The 15161-nt window shown below is 42.0% G+C and overlaps 2 protein-coding genes across 5 annotated transcripts in view; one reads left to right on the top strand and one right to left on the bottom strand.

The window, feature by feature from the left end:
• Window positions 1-83: 83 nt before the first annotated feature.
• Window positions 84-8493, bottom strand: phf13 (PHD finger protein 13). The gene is made up of 5 exons (XM_082534375.1): window positions 8037-8493; window positions 7097-7198; window positions 5455-5634; window positions 2813-3224; window positions 84-2715 (listed from the first exon to the last, which is right to left on the bottom strand). Exons 1-5 carry the CDS (start codon window positions 8079-8081, stop codon window positions 2483-2485), a joined length of 972 nt encoding a protein of 323 aa, XP_082390501.1. The 5' UTR covers window positions 8082-8493; the 3' UTR covers window positions 84-2482.
• The window catches only part of LOC309707191 (uncharacterized protein), a 26438-nt gene continuing 18481 nt past the window's right edge, over window positions 7205-15161 (top strand). Inside the window, exons 1-3 of one of the 4 annotated variants that reach the window (XM_082534360.1) lie at window positions 7205-7651; window positions 9217-9555; window positions 10981-11459. In XM_082534360.1, coding sequence (XP_082390486.1) covers window positions 9378-9555; window positions 10981-11459 — 657 coding nt within the window. In that variant the 5' untranslated portion in view covers window positions 7205-7651; window positions 9217-9377. Of the gene's footprint in view, window positions 7652-9216; window positions 9556-10980; window positions 11460-15161 lie in introns of those variants that run through there. The other 3 variants (XM_082534359.1, XM_082534362.1, XM_082534361.1) reach the window with 3 other exon arrangements.

Below are 15161 nucleotides of genomic sequence, written 5' to 3' on the forward strand. Positions count from 1 at the left end.
TTGGCATTTGATTACACCCTCCAGAGTCACGGAATACACTGAAGTTTTATACCTCACCCCGCTAAAAAGAAAAAAAAATCAAGTTAAAATGGTAACTCTTTATTTACAGTAGTTTACAATAGTTTCACAGAAACAGTGTGCACCACAGAACAAACGCTTTCTCAGTAAGAGGATAGAACAACCCAGGTTCAGATTAAACAAGCTGTATCACAATGAGCTTCCCCCCCCTCCAACATTAATTTACACTAATGTCTTTAAGACGCACACTCAAAATTATGAGCTTGTGTCTGAAGGAGTCTTCAGATTCTCTTCAAGACAAGCATGTCCTGAGAAACAGCAAAAGTGATTTTAGTTCTTCAAATGTCTTAAAAACATAACTTAGGCGACTGCTGGGTACAAACCAGTTAACCCACATTTGTAAATACCAGGAGAGTGCACAGATGAGTTTAATCGTTCAAACTCTTGGAAATTCTTGTTCTTTACACAAAAAACCCCCCAAACAAACATTCTTCGTCTGTTTTAGTCGTTCCCTGGTCAACTCTTTGATTCTGCATTATAAAACCCCATCACCGACAAGTATCCAAGAATCTGAGTCTAAAATCTGTCACTCTACAGTATGGCTTTTATGCATTTATTTATATATTTATATTTATGTATATATATATATATATGTTCAGAAACACACAAGTCCCAACAGCAGATGGCACATGAATAACAAAGCTTAAAGTTCTTTTAATCCAAATGGGAGCAAGTTTTCCATCAATGGTACTCCACATAGAACCGAATACTGCAATGCAAAAGTTAACGGGAGGCGATTACTCACTGAGATCTGACCTTCTGCTCTGACCTTCCAGAGACAAACCACCACTACCATGGTACTAGGGGTGCACTGATTTGAAAATTCAGAATCAATACAGAATAAAAATCTGACTTCCATTTTTTTTATGTTTATTATTATTATTATTATTATTATTATTATTATTATTATTATTGTTAAGCATTACTCACTTTGGGCCAGGATGACAAATGAATCGTTATAACAGGGGAAGAAGAAAAAAAAAAATCTGTATGCTACATGTCAGACGGCAAGTGTAGACAACAGCCCCGATTCTCACAACGTTGTGCAGAGTTAAAAGTGTAAAAACAACTCAACAGGGCCAACATGGGCCAGTACCGGTGTGTTGCTGACACATCAGTGCATCCCTACTTGATGCTTTGCAAAAGACTTGAAACCCCCTCCCCCCCCCCCCCAAAAAACAAAAAAAACATGGAGATTGGTTCAGACAACTCATAGCAGCAGATGCATCGCCAACACCCTTATTTAAACGCTTGCGTGCATAATTTCAACCGGAAATCTTCATTGAAAACTGAAGATTTCTGGTCTGACACCATTCCAGTTACAGATACCTTTTTTTCACCTGTCAGTACTGCAAACAGGACTGTGGTTCCCTTCTATAAATATATTTGTCTCTGAAAACTTAGTCAAGCGCATCAAGTGGTTAACTAAAATCATACTGACCAGATATAACAGGATATACTGAAAACCTGACTTTTGTCATTTGCCCAATTTTTCTTTTTTTCTAAACTGTTATATAACAATTTCTTTATTAGGAACAAATGTGGTCAGCGAAGAACACTGTTTAAACACGTTGAGAAACAAAGTGTGAAAGCTTCTGTGTATGGCTGAGTAACGTGTTGATTCAGAGGAATACCAGTGTCTGGAAGACAAGATCTTGGTTCTGCTGTATGAGCTAATAGCCTCAATGATATTCTTGAAAATGTCTTAAACAAGAAAAGCAGAACAACAAACTGATGATGCAGATGCAGACTCTAGCCTCTTATCCTACATCTTTGTTCTATTCGATTATACCTCAGCTTAATACTATAGCACCATCTGAAGCAATTGACACCAGCCTCAACTTGTTTTCCTGTTTTAAATGGTTAATTATGTAACATCAATAGAGGCATCATAGAGAAATTAAATCCAGTTTAACCAGATCAGAAAGACACACCCGTCTCTGAAAGAAAGGTTAGGTGGAGTTTTTTTTTTTTAAAGTGCAAACCATTTTTCCCACAAATCCCAGCATGCACCATAGTGGGTGGCAGTTGTGAGAATTCTCTCAATATGGCAGTTCAAAATGCTTCCAGTGTTCACGAGACACCAAGCCCCAAAAGTAGCGGTTTGTTGCTATGCTAATGTCATCTACAGACAGACATCCATTCAGTGATTGCCTTACGCGCAGAGTCTGTAGGAAGCAGAAACAAACCTTAGTAAATCTAAAATAGCACTCAAATTGTTCTCAAATGGGATAAGGGCTCGGGATAGGTCCACTAAAATGTTTGTAGAAAATATGGGTTCATGGTTGAACCTTGAAGGAGAGAGACTGAAGGGTGCAAGACCTGAATCTGAGGAGGAGGGGCCAGTCCAGTAGAGGGTTAAAGTAGGAGCGGTACGGGTCAGAGTTCAGGATGTGGCCTGGGGTCAGTCCAGCATGTGTTTGCGTGGGCCTACACGCGAGCGGTGGGAACGTCGAGTGTCTGGAGGTCCGTGTGTCTCTCGGCAGCTTTGGCACACGTATGTCTCTGGCACGTGACTCTTGCGGATCTTAGCGCATGACAGGTGGATCCAGGTGTTGCACTTGTTACATTCGATCATGGCGCGTCCCGCGAAAGGCTTCATGCAGAAACATGTCACCAGGTCCCACGAGTCATCATCTGAAAAGAAAGGAGACAGAATACACTGAGCTTCCACTTTATTCATTCATCAGTTTTTTAAAAACATTTAAGCATTTCTGACCCCAAAATCTCTTACCAGAGTCTACCATTATATCCTCATCCTCCCCTGAGCCATCTTCGTCTCGGAACACCACCTGCTTTCCCTGGCGGAACACCGTTCTGTTTCCTGAAAAGCCCTCCACCTTCTGTATCTTTACCACCCCTTCCTCAAGGTCTCGTCCGTCCCAGTATCGACGCTCTTCCTTGGGTTCCTCTTTGCAAGGGGACGGGCTAGGCACGCACTGGGGGTGGAGGGGAATGCTGATGTCATCTTCTGGCTCTTCTTTGATTGTTCGGCCGCCAAAGGAAAGCGGGCACTGCAGCTCTGGGACTGCTAAGTGAGCCCCACGTTCTTCAACAGACTGATGCTCCCTCTCCTTCCTCCTCTTCTTCTTCTTCAGCTTGTCAGCTTTCCTGCGATCATCTGGATGCAGGGTAGTGATTGTGTGCTGCAGAGGAGAAAATTTAATATCCATTTGAAAATTATAACAAAACTTTTACCTGGTCAGATTATATAAGGTTGATGATGTGACATACAGTGGGGCAAAAAAAGTATTTAGTCAGCCACCGATTGTGCAAGTTCCCCCACCTAAAATGATGACAGAGGTCAGTAATTTGCACCAGAGGTACGCTTCAACTGTGAGAGACAGAATGTGAAAAAAAAAAATCCATGAATCCACATGGTAGGATTTGTAAAGAATTTATTCGTAAATCAGGGTGGAAAATAAGTATTTGGTCAATAACAAAAATACAACTCAATACTTTGTAACATAACTGTTAGGGAAAATGTTCTAAAACACTTCTTCAGTAAAGACTCAGAGAAGAGAAACACACAGAACTTCTTGCTAGCAAGGGCAGCCTCCACTCTAAGAGACTCCAGTGAGAGAACTGCCCCGGTCTTTATTTATACTCCATTGAGCGTGTGTGTGTGTGTGTGTGTGTGTGTGTGTGTGTGTGTGTGTGTGTGTGTGTGTGTGTGTTGATCAAAGGGTCATATAACATGAAAGCACAAAAGGTACATCCTTGATCATAAAGAGGGTAGTCTCCCCCACCCTAGATGGCACGGTGAGGAAGTCCAGCAGTTAAAGCACTTAGACTAAAACAGACATAGCTACGTTAAAACAATAAAACAAGGTACGACCTCTCCCACGCTCCCAGGATGTGGGGGTGAACCAAGCCTGCTAAAAATCACACATCCTGTCACTACCAAATAACTACAAACAGCATCCTACCATAAGCAAACTTATATCACTAAAAGATTATACTGACTACTAAATACAATTTTCCATTGACAATAACCTTTGTTGGCAATAACAGAGGTCAAACGTTTACTATAGGTCTTTACCAGGTTTGCACACACAGTAGCTGGTATTTTGGCCCATTCCTCCATGCAGATCTCGAGAGCAGGGATGTTTTGGGGCTGTCGCCGAGCAACACGGACTTTCAACTCCCGCCACAGATTTTCTATGGGGTTGAGGTCTGGAGACTGGCTAGGCCACTCCAGGACTTTCAAATGCTTCTTACGGAGCCACTCCTTTGTTGCCCGGGCGGTGTGTTTTGGATCATTGTCATGTTGGAAGACCCAGCCTCGTTTCATCTTCAAAGTTCTCACTGATGGAAGGAGGTTTTGGCTCAAAATCTCACGATACATGGCCCCATTCATTCTGTCCTTAACACGGATCAGTCGTCCTGTCCCCTTGGCAGAAAAACAGCCCCATAGCATGATGTTTCCACCCCCATGCTTCACAGTAGGTATGGTGTTCTTGGGATGCAACTCAGTATTCTTCTTCCTCCAAACACGACGAGTTGAGTTTATACCAAAAAGTTCTACTTTGGTTTCATCTGACCACATGACATTCTCCCAATCCTCTGCTGTATCATCCATGTGCTCTCTGGCAAACTTCAGACGGGCCTGGACATGCGCTGGCTTCAGCAGCGGAACACGTCTGGCACTGCGGGATTTGATTCCCTGCCGTTGTAGTGTGTTACTGATGGTGACCTTTGTTACTTTGGTCCCAGCTCTCTGCAGGTCATTCACCAGGTCCCCCCGTGTGGTTCTGGGATCTTTGCTCACCGTTCTCATGATCATTTTGACCCCACGGGATGAGATCTTGCGTGGAGCCCCAGATCGAGGGAGATTATCAGTGGTCTTGTATGTCTTCCATTTTCTGATGATTGCTCCCACAGTTGATTTTTTCACACCAAGCTGCTTGCCTATTGTAGATTCACTCTTCCCAGTCTGGTGCAGGTCTACAATACTTTTCCTGGTGTCCTTCGAAAGCTCTTTGGTCTTGGCCATGGCGGAGTTTGGAGTCTGACTGTTTGAGGCTGTGGACAGGTGTCTTTTATACAGATGATGAGTTCAAACAGGTGCCATTCGTACAGGTAACGAGTGGGGGACAGAAAAGCTTCTTACAGAAGACGTTACAGGTCTGTGAGAGCCAGAGATTTTCCTTGTTTGAGGTGACCAAATACTTATTTTCCACCCTAATTTACGAATAAATTCTTTACAAATCCTACCATGTGGATTCATGGATTTTTTTTTTCACATTCTGTCTCTCACAGTTGAAGTGTACCTCTGGTGCAAATTACTGACCTCTGTCATCATTTTAAGTGGGGGAAGTTGCACAATCGGTGGCTGACTAAATACTTTTTTGCCCCACTGTAAATCCGTCTTACATCTTTCTTGGCGTGGCTGGACAGAATGGATCCTGGCTGTGGACGCTTCCTGCTCCTATCCTGGGGGCCCTTCAGGGGGCGTTGGGGGCAGGAAGATGCTGGTCCTGGGGTCCAGCCATCACTGTCGGCTGTGCTGCCTGTACTGTTCGGGGGGCTTGAGCTACTGCGCAGTGGAGAGTCCTAAAATAATAAATGGAAGTGCAGGGGTTAATTCACTAACATAAGGAGATGAAGTAGGCTACTAACAGGTAAAAAATTAATACATTTGCAATCACATGACCATAAAAATAAATCCCTGAAAGGAAAGCGAACAAGTCATCTGTTGATGGTGAAGAAAAGGAAACTAAGTCATCCAACGTTAGTTATGATAAAAGAAACTTCACATAAACCAGAGAGAGGGATGTCACATTTTATTTTGGTTTTACAGAAAATAGCACTAAAAACAATGCTCTACTTTAGTTGCAGCAGTGGAGAATAACAGAACATTTGATGCTATCAAGGGTGTGTGTCACTTTACAGGAACATCTCTACCACCTGGTGCTTCTTATCTAGTCTGAATAAAAAAAAAACAAACAACAACAACAACAAACCCCCCCCCCAATTGCGTAACAAAAGATACACTGTTATCAAAGGATGCAGCTCTACATCCTTTGATAACAGGACATGGCTTCCATGTTCTAGACAGTGGAGGAGCATGTGTTAAAAAACAAAAAACAAACAAACTGTAATTAGACTAAAATGAATGTTTTCAACAAGTTAAATGCATATAAATGTGAATGAATGACCAGCATGAACAAGGCTACTTTCCATACAACCGATTCAGTTAACCTAGTACATAGTAACATCACAGATGGCTGTATGTGTGAGAGAATAAAAAAAAATAAAAAAAAGATATATATAAAAAAAAACCCGACAAGGGCAAAAGAGACCCATGTATTAAGCCAAGAGTCCATGTAAGTGCAAAAAGAAAAAAAGAAGATAAAGTTCTTAGTTGAGTATGTGTAAAACTAAAATAAACACAGGCAGAGAAACTATAAAGCCAAAAGAATCTGTTAAAGTAATCTCCCTGTCTGGCCATCTCCTTTTTGGTCCCCAAGATTAGCAGAAGACGATAAAGTCTCATGTCCGATTTAGCGAGTGAATAAAATTCAAGAAGATAATAATAATAAAAAAACAATAATGAGTGGCAGCAGTTGCATTAAGTCATATTATAACTGACAAATAGACCACAGGTTTAGATTACTTGAAGTTAATCCACAGTGGATATGCAAGATCATCTGTAACTGATCCAAATAATTTTGTCAAAGAGTAGCTCCGGTTTTAGAATAAAGCTCATGATTAAAACAGTCCCCCCCACACACACACACACACACTCAGATAACCTCAGTGACAGGCTTTGGGTCTTGATTATTTATCATTTTTACAAACATTTTGATTCTGTGTAGATTTCACTTCTGCTGGTCAAGACTAAATATTTTCCTACTTTGTATGGTTGTTTGTTTACATGCGGAAATATAATGCAACTATGTATAACACAGGCGATGCTCCTGATTAAAACATTTAAGAGACACCGTTATAGCCCAACTAGACAGATGCTGATGTGAAGAAGAGTGCACAGCCACCGACCGCCTGGTTTTCTTACCTCTTGAGGGTATGGGATGTAACCGGCATATGCCAGAACAAAAGTGCAAAACTTGTTAAAATCCTCCACTGTCCTCCTCCTCCTGTACGGCGGACTGAAACCCTGAAACACAATCATGTTACTGAAGCATTAGCTGCAATAAACCTGCACTGCCAGATATGGCGTTGATATGAACGACGAGTGATCGCGCCACACATCCTCTATTGTACACGGTGGGAGAAACGGCGACTAACACAGGCAAAAGTTTGATTCACTACGCCCACGCACACACATATTTATCTATAGACATGAAAGTGAACCTTCCTGCCAACCCCCACCGACAAACCCAACTAAAAACGACAGCTAATGTTAGCTTGGTCGGCTAGCGGTAGACCGCAAATAACTCACTAGCTACTGCTAACCAGCTAGTGTCACTATAGTTCAATTAACGGACAAAACAACGAAGCCGCGCGGTAATACATATTACAGACTATCAAGGAATAACAAAGTGCAACAAAAGCATCATTGTCCGCCAGCTGTTACACTGCGAAAAATCCAGATGGCGTGAATATGATGGTTAGTCAGCTAGCTTTAATGTTAGCATGCTCCGTAATGATGATGGAATGTTTTATTCTCCATGAAGCATACAGTAAGGCTAACTCGCAGGTTTCGTGAAGTACCGTTTAAAGTGGCATTAATGACTCATTTTCATGCGACATGTAAAGTTTTATTTATAGAAAGCTGACAGCTTGTTCTAATACCGCGGGAATGTTTGGTGTGTATAACTTGTCAAATTTTTCCACTGGCTAATATTATATGTCAACATTAGCAGCAGCAAGCTAACGCTAACTAATCAGCAGCTGCTAGTCACAGTGACAACCTCAAATAAGTTGACATTTGCTAACGTCGCTAGCCGTGACTGCAAACTACTCACTGTCAAACAATTATATAAAACACTCACCTCCGACTGAAATGCATGGGATGTCGATGGGTTTATGTCACCCATCTTTACCGAGTAGCCGACAACCTGACGGCTTTGGCGATAACCTGGCAGACTGTCGAAGCTGGCAATCCGATGGGACCGTAAACACTGAAGTTATTTAGCTTTTGCTTGCTAGACAGCTAACGGTAACGTTACCTATGCTAAAAGCTCGAAGCAACAGTGTTAACTCAGTTTGCCACAAGCAGCAACGATAACACTACTTGGACTCGCCTACAAACGCTAGTCCTATCCGCTCAAAGTTATAAAATGTAATCGCCGACTATCAGCAAACGTTACTATTGTATTTCCATCGAGCTGTCCGGCAATTTCTCCGTTTGATCCAGTTAACAGAGTGCTGAGGAGGGTGGGGGAACGGTACACTTCGGCTGTCACCAGCTGCCTGCCCCTTGCTGCTTCTTTTTCTTCTTCTACTCATTCAAAGTTATTTATTTAAGGGAACGACGTTGTGGATTGGCGCCATCTTTGGTCAGTAGTGTGAAGGGATAAAAGCAGGCCTGCTTTAAAGGTCTCCTACATTTTAACAAATTCTCTGCTTTGGAAAATATGCATGGAAACTCGAAGGCCCTAAACTAATCGATCAATACTGACAAACAGTTTCATAAAAGCGAGGCTTCATTATTTAGTGAGAAACATAACAGATAAAAGCTCAGGGGTCGATTCCAAATGCTGGACTTGCATTTCGATCTTTTCACTGGAACTGTCAGTATGTCGTCTACAGATATGTTGATGTAAGTAATGGGATGTCATCATTAGGGCCAAAATAAACTGATCACAGACAAAGCATACATTTTTTTGGAGTGACAAAATCAACAATCTGGCAACACTCTTAAAAAGAAGGAATGCACTGAGCTTTATATAAGGAAAACCCCTTAGAACATTTAGCCCATTGAAGAACACCTAGTTCCACAAGGCGTGTCATTGTCATTGTCATTGTCAAAAACCGAAACATTTCAACTTTTTTTCTCAAATTATTATTTTGACTTCAATCTTAAAATTGCTTAAAATAACATTTCGACTGTAATCTCAAAATGGCAACTTTTTTTCAAAATATTATTTCGACTTTAATCTTAAAATTTCGACCGTAATCTCAAAATTTTATTTCCTCTTTAGTCTTTATAATCTGTACTTCTCCTTGTAGATTGCGCGCTATCAGAAGAGGGCGCTAATGTAACCCACGAAATCCACCGAAGAAGACTTTTCCTACAGGAAGTCGCCTTTGTGAAATTCCGTTTGTTTTCTTTTGTTTGAGCGTGTTCACGCGGATGAACTCAGGCGTTGTGTAGATAATAATAGTCCAAAATGTCGAGCGTTAGACTCCAGGGCTTTCGGAGCTTTTTGACTGAACGCCTCACCGCCGTGGCCATGGAGGTGTTTGGTGAAGTTGAAAGTATCGTCGTGGAGTGCTGTGAGGAAAACAAGCGCCTGCGGGACATTCTGCACATGGTCCTCAACCCCGAGATAAAGTTACACAGGATAGGTTTGTTGCTTTTGGATCCTTGCGTTTCCAGTTGACTGACCTGTATTAGCTACACTTGAAGAGGAATTGTTAAATTAAAGCATTGCAAGCTTAATGCGACACCGTGTGTAAATACTGTAGGACGTGTGTGTGATGGGTGCGTAATTTAATGCTTTAGTTAGTTAGTTAAGACTAATACTAAAGGGCCCCCTCACGTTATAAAGCTGTTAATTAACTTTACCTCGATTGGCCTTTACCACTAAACTACTGCGGACATGTTTCATAGGTAGTAACCCATCAGTCTAACACATACAAAATGACCAGTACCAGGTAGGACCCCATTTAACCTTAACAGAACTGCTTTAATTCTTCATGGCACGGATTCAGTCAAGTGCTGGAGATATTGATCCACAAAAATACGATAGCATCACACAGGTGCTGTTGTTTGTCTGCTGCACATCCACGTTCCCCCTTCCACCGCATCTCAAAACTGCTCTGCTCGACTGAGATGTAGTGACTTAAAAGGCCGTTTGAGTGGAGTAAAGCAATTGTGATGTTCAAGAAACTAGTTTGAGATCATTTGTGTTTTAGTACTAAGATGTCTAAAACTGCGCCATGAAACCGTTACATCCCCACACGGTTACACCACAACCAGCAGCCTGAATCATTGATACAAAGTAGGAAGAGGAACAAATAAAATACTGAAAAAAGCCAAACAATAACATTTTTAAGTTATCTAAGTGACTTATATATCATGTTTAACCTGAGTAGCGAAAGATGGCGGTGGGTTTGAAAACGATTTGCCGGATGTCCGGTTTTCTCACCGGCTCTAGTGAGCCTTGAACCCCCCCTCCAGCTATCGAGCTGGTGGGGAACTGATGTCTCTGAAATGACTAGTTGACTAACCGTGGCAGCCCTAGTACAAAGCATGATTTGTATTTGGATGTTGGAACAGAAAAATAATTTTTTCCAGTCTTCTGTTGTCCACTGTTGGCTAGCCTCAGTTTCCTATTATTGACTGATTAGAGTTGCATCTAGTGTGGTCTTCTGCTGCTTTAGTCCAGCTGCTTCAGGGTTTGATGTCTTGTGCGCTTACAGACACTCTTCTGCATACCGACACTCTTGTGTTGAAGAGCTTTTGATCAGGTGTACCTAACTGAGTGGCTGGTGATTGTGAATAACTCAATAACAGCTGTTCTGCATGGTGACTAGTGACTATTGATTCCCCCCCCCCCCCCCCCCCCCCCCCCCCCCAACATGGTAAGAGTCTAAGGATAGTTGAGATAAACTGTTTCCATGTCTTATGTGTTCACTGACATGTCCACGTTGACATGTTAAAAGAATCTCAGGTTAAGGGGCAAGTACCGACTCAAACTAAAGCAAAACATATATGATTACTATGTAATGTATTCAGTAATGGGTTTTTTTTTCTATTTCCTATGACAGATGTTAATAACTACGCTGGAGAACAGCCCTCAGAGCCTAACACCGGGGTGGACCTTGAAATATCAGAGGGCCTCACTACGATAGCTAAAGCAGGGAAAATAGAATATGACTTAAGTTGGGATCAGCGACAAGTGCTGACTGAAGCTGACAACTTCATTACACCAGTCTGTGTTAAAGAAGAGCATATTGAGTGTGACATAAGTTTGGAGCAACATCTGGGGCTGGGTGAAGCCAACAACGATTTTACATCAGACTGTTTTGAAAACGGATCAAAAGAAGAGGAAGAAGAAGACATCACTGACACAAACCAGATTCATGTGGCAGGTACCAGACTTGAGGCTTCAGCTAATAGCTCAACTGATGAAGCAGCTGAAGATGGAGACTGTACCTCAGATGAGTCAGAAGCAGATTGCCAGATTGAAGAAGGGACAAGTGAGAGCCACATATTTAAAAAAGGCTCAGAAACTTCAAACACAAAAGTAAGTTTTGGCTTCTTAAATCTAAAATAACTTTGCTGAGAATCCAAAATGCTATTCCTAACTTCCCAAGGTCCCACACACACCTTTCAGTAAACGTGCACCAAAAGTAGACAATTGTCTAAATGTTTATTTTATTGGGGTTTATTTTTTCCTTTTATTTTCTGATGCTAAATAGCCAAGCCTGGAACTACAACCATTTCCCCCCTAAATCAGACACTCAATAAAATAAGTAAACAAAAACAGAAATCAATGATTACAACTTATTAGATTGACAACACATCAGCAACCTGAGAGTTCCTAGAGATCTGCAGGTCTTAATGCTCAATTCCAATTTTTTGATCAAATCCAATTTTTTTTCTTCTTGTTCACACTACATATAAAATGTGACAGCAAACGCGCTCTAGTGTGAACCCTCAAAGTGATCTGCATGTGCAAAAGAAGACGTCACACATAGAGCAGGGCGATATGGCCAAAAATATTTATCACGATATATATTTGAAAATTTGCGATAACGATATAACTGACGATATAATTGATGCGAGACAAAATACAACTCCACAACATTACTAGCGCAAAAAGACAACCTTCCATTTATTTTCACTTATACAAGAAGCTGGTTTTCATGTACATTAAAGCTTTATAAAAATGTAACAGTGCAAATGCAAATTCCTTGCTTTAACCAAAAGACATTTCCAGTAGAAATGGGCTGACACATCCTGAGCATAACCATGTATAATATCCACTGAAGTTAAAAAGAGGTGCTTTGCAACATTAAACTGCAGTGTGCAGTGCGTATTTTTCGGACCATAAGGTGCACGGGATTATAAGGCACATTAAGCGAAACAAAGCAGTCAGATAAATCAAACTTTATTAAACTCATTCTTCTTGCTTCCTCCACTTCTGTACCATTGATTCATTAATGTTGAATTCTCTGGCAGCTGCTGTATTCCCATGTTGCTGCAGTATATTAATGACTAACCTCGTATTGTGGATGGATTATCTCAGTTGTTCTCCTGACTGAAGTTTTGTCCGTTTACAGTATCCTGCCATGCGATTGCATTTGTCTCTAACTATCAGGAACTTTAAGGTTAACTTTTATAAGTGGAAAAGTGTTAGTGTTCGTCCTCCAGCTTCACTGTTTATGTTATGCTAACATAGCTGTGTCGCTAGCGATCAGGTAGCACATCATTATATACCAGCTAGCCCAACTTCAGTAACCCTACAAACGTCACTGCTGTTTAGTTTCCTGTCTTCATTTATGTTGGAAGTGATAGTGGAGCTGTACGTTAGAATTTTTCCAGAAATCTCTGTCAGAACATGCAATATCATGCTTAGGTAACTAGCGAAACTAGCGAGCTAACTTCCGCTAGCTTCCTGCTAACTTCGAACTCCGTTAAATGTAATAAATTTTGTTTTCATGGATGCCTGGAAGTTAAACTTCATAGTTTCACCTGGTAAAGAAGCAATGCTGATCGTTTTATTAAAGATGAAAGAATTTAGACAGTTTTTAACTCTCAGTGATGCTGCAGTGTTCGTTTGACCTGAAACATACAGAGTTTAGGACTCAGATTACTCCCAGATTTAAGAGCATCTTAGTCCAACAAATACCGTATTTTCACGACCATAAGGCGCACTTAAAAGTCTTAGATTTTCTTCAAAAAGTACGGCGCGCCCTGTAGCACAGTGCACCCTGTGTGTTGTAATGAGGACGTAGTAGAGAACACCATGAGAACGCTACAGGGTGAAGTGTGTGCGTTGACTTTATCGCACATACCTGTATAAAAGAACTGGTATGTGCGTTATGCAGGACATCGTTGTTTTAACAACCCTGAAAATGGCGAAGAGACACGCTTATGAAGCACAGTTTAAACTGAAGGCCATCAGCTATGCGGAGGAACATGGAAATCGAGCAGCGGCGAGAGAATTTAAGATTAACGAATCGATGGTTCGCAAATGGAGGAAGCAAGAAAACAAGCTCCGGCAGGTCAAGAAAACGCAGCTGAGTTTCCGCGGACATAAGGCGAGGTGGCCCGAGTTGGAGGAAAGACTCGAGCGGTGGATCATCGAGCAAAGAACGAGCGGGAGAAGCGTTTCGATGGTCACCATTCGGCTAAAAGCAGTTTCACTAGCTGAAGAGATGAACATTGAACATTTCCAAGGAGGTCCGTCTTGGTGCTTTCGTTTTATGAAACGGTGCCATTTTTCCATCCGGACCAGGACTACGGTAGCGCAGCAACTTCCAGCGGATTATAAGGAAAAGCTGGCCATCTTCCGCTCCTACTGCAGCAAACACATCGGCGACAAAAACATCCAGCCCAGCCACATCACAAACATGGACGAGGTCCCGCTCACTTTTGACATCCCGGTGAGTCACACTGTGGAGAAGAAGGGGACCAGCACGGTAGCGATACGCACAACGGGGTATGAAAAGTCTTCTTTTACTGTTGTGCTTGGCTGCCATGCTAATGGACAGAAACTGCCGCCTATGGTGATTTTTAAGCGAAAGACATTGCCTAAAGAGAAGTTTCCAGCAGGAATCATCATTAAGGCAAATGAAAAGGGCTGGATGGATGAGGAAATGATGAAAGAGTGGCTGAGGGAGGTGTATGAAAGGAGACCAGGTGGTTTTTTCCACGCATCACCATCGCTCTTAATCTGTGACTCTATGCGTGCCCATCTCACAGCCGATGTGAAAAAACTAGTGAAACAAATGAACTGTGAGCTTGCTGTCATTCCGGGAGGCCTGACAAAGGAACTCCAACCGCTGGACATCGGTGTGAACCGCCCGTTCAAAGTAAGGCTGCGAGCGGCCTGGGAGCGATGGATGACCGATGTAGACCACAGTTTCACCAAGAGTGGAAGGCAGCGCCGGGCGAGTTATGCCACAATTTGCCAATGGATTGTAGATGCTTGGGCTAACATGTCTGATGGCACTGTTGTTCGAGCTTTCGCAAAAGCCGGCATCATTTCCGAGGAGCCGCACGGCACGGAAAGTGACTCTGACAGTGAAGAAAGTGAACCTGGCATGTTTGATGGAGATTTAGCGCAGCTGTTCAATTCAGACACAGAGGATGAGGACTTCGATGGGTTTGATTGATGATAAAAATGTGAGTACCAAACTTTGTTTTGCTCCTGCTTTATTTTTAAATACGCACACTTGTATGCTTGTGTGTTGTTGATGATGACGATTACTGGTAATAGAAATGTGAGTAAGGTACCGAACTCAGGTTTGCTCCCGCTTTATTTTTTAAATACGCATACAGTACTTGTATGCGCCCTATAATCCAGTGCGCCTTATGTGTGTGTTAAATACAGTAATGGCACACATACAGTGGGGCAAAAAAGTATTTAGTCAGCCACCGATTGTGCAAGTTCCCCCACTTAAAATGATGACAGAGGTCAGTAATTTGCACCAGAGGTACACTTCAACTGTGAGAGACAGAATGTGAAAAAAAAAATCCATGAATCCACATGGTAGGATTTGTAAAGAATTTATTCGTAAATTAGGGTGGAAAATAAGTATTTGGTCACCTCAAACAAGGAAAATCTCTGGCTCTCACAGACCTGTAACGTCTTCTGTAAGAAGCTTTTCTGTCCCCCACTCATTACCTGTACGAATGGCACCTGTTTGAACTCATCATCTGTATAAAAGACACCTGTCCACAGCCTCAAACAGTCAGACTCCAAACTCCGCCATGGCCA

Source organism: Aulonocara stuartgranti, assembly GCF_965226115.1.
Source record: "Aulonocara stuartgranti genome assembly, chromosome: 5".
In the NCBI taxonomy this organism is placed as follows: domain Eukaryota; kingdom Metazoa; phylum Chordata; class Actinopteri; order Cichliformes; family Cichlidae; genus Aulonocara; species Aulonocara stuartgranti.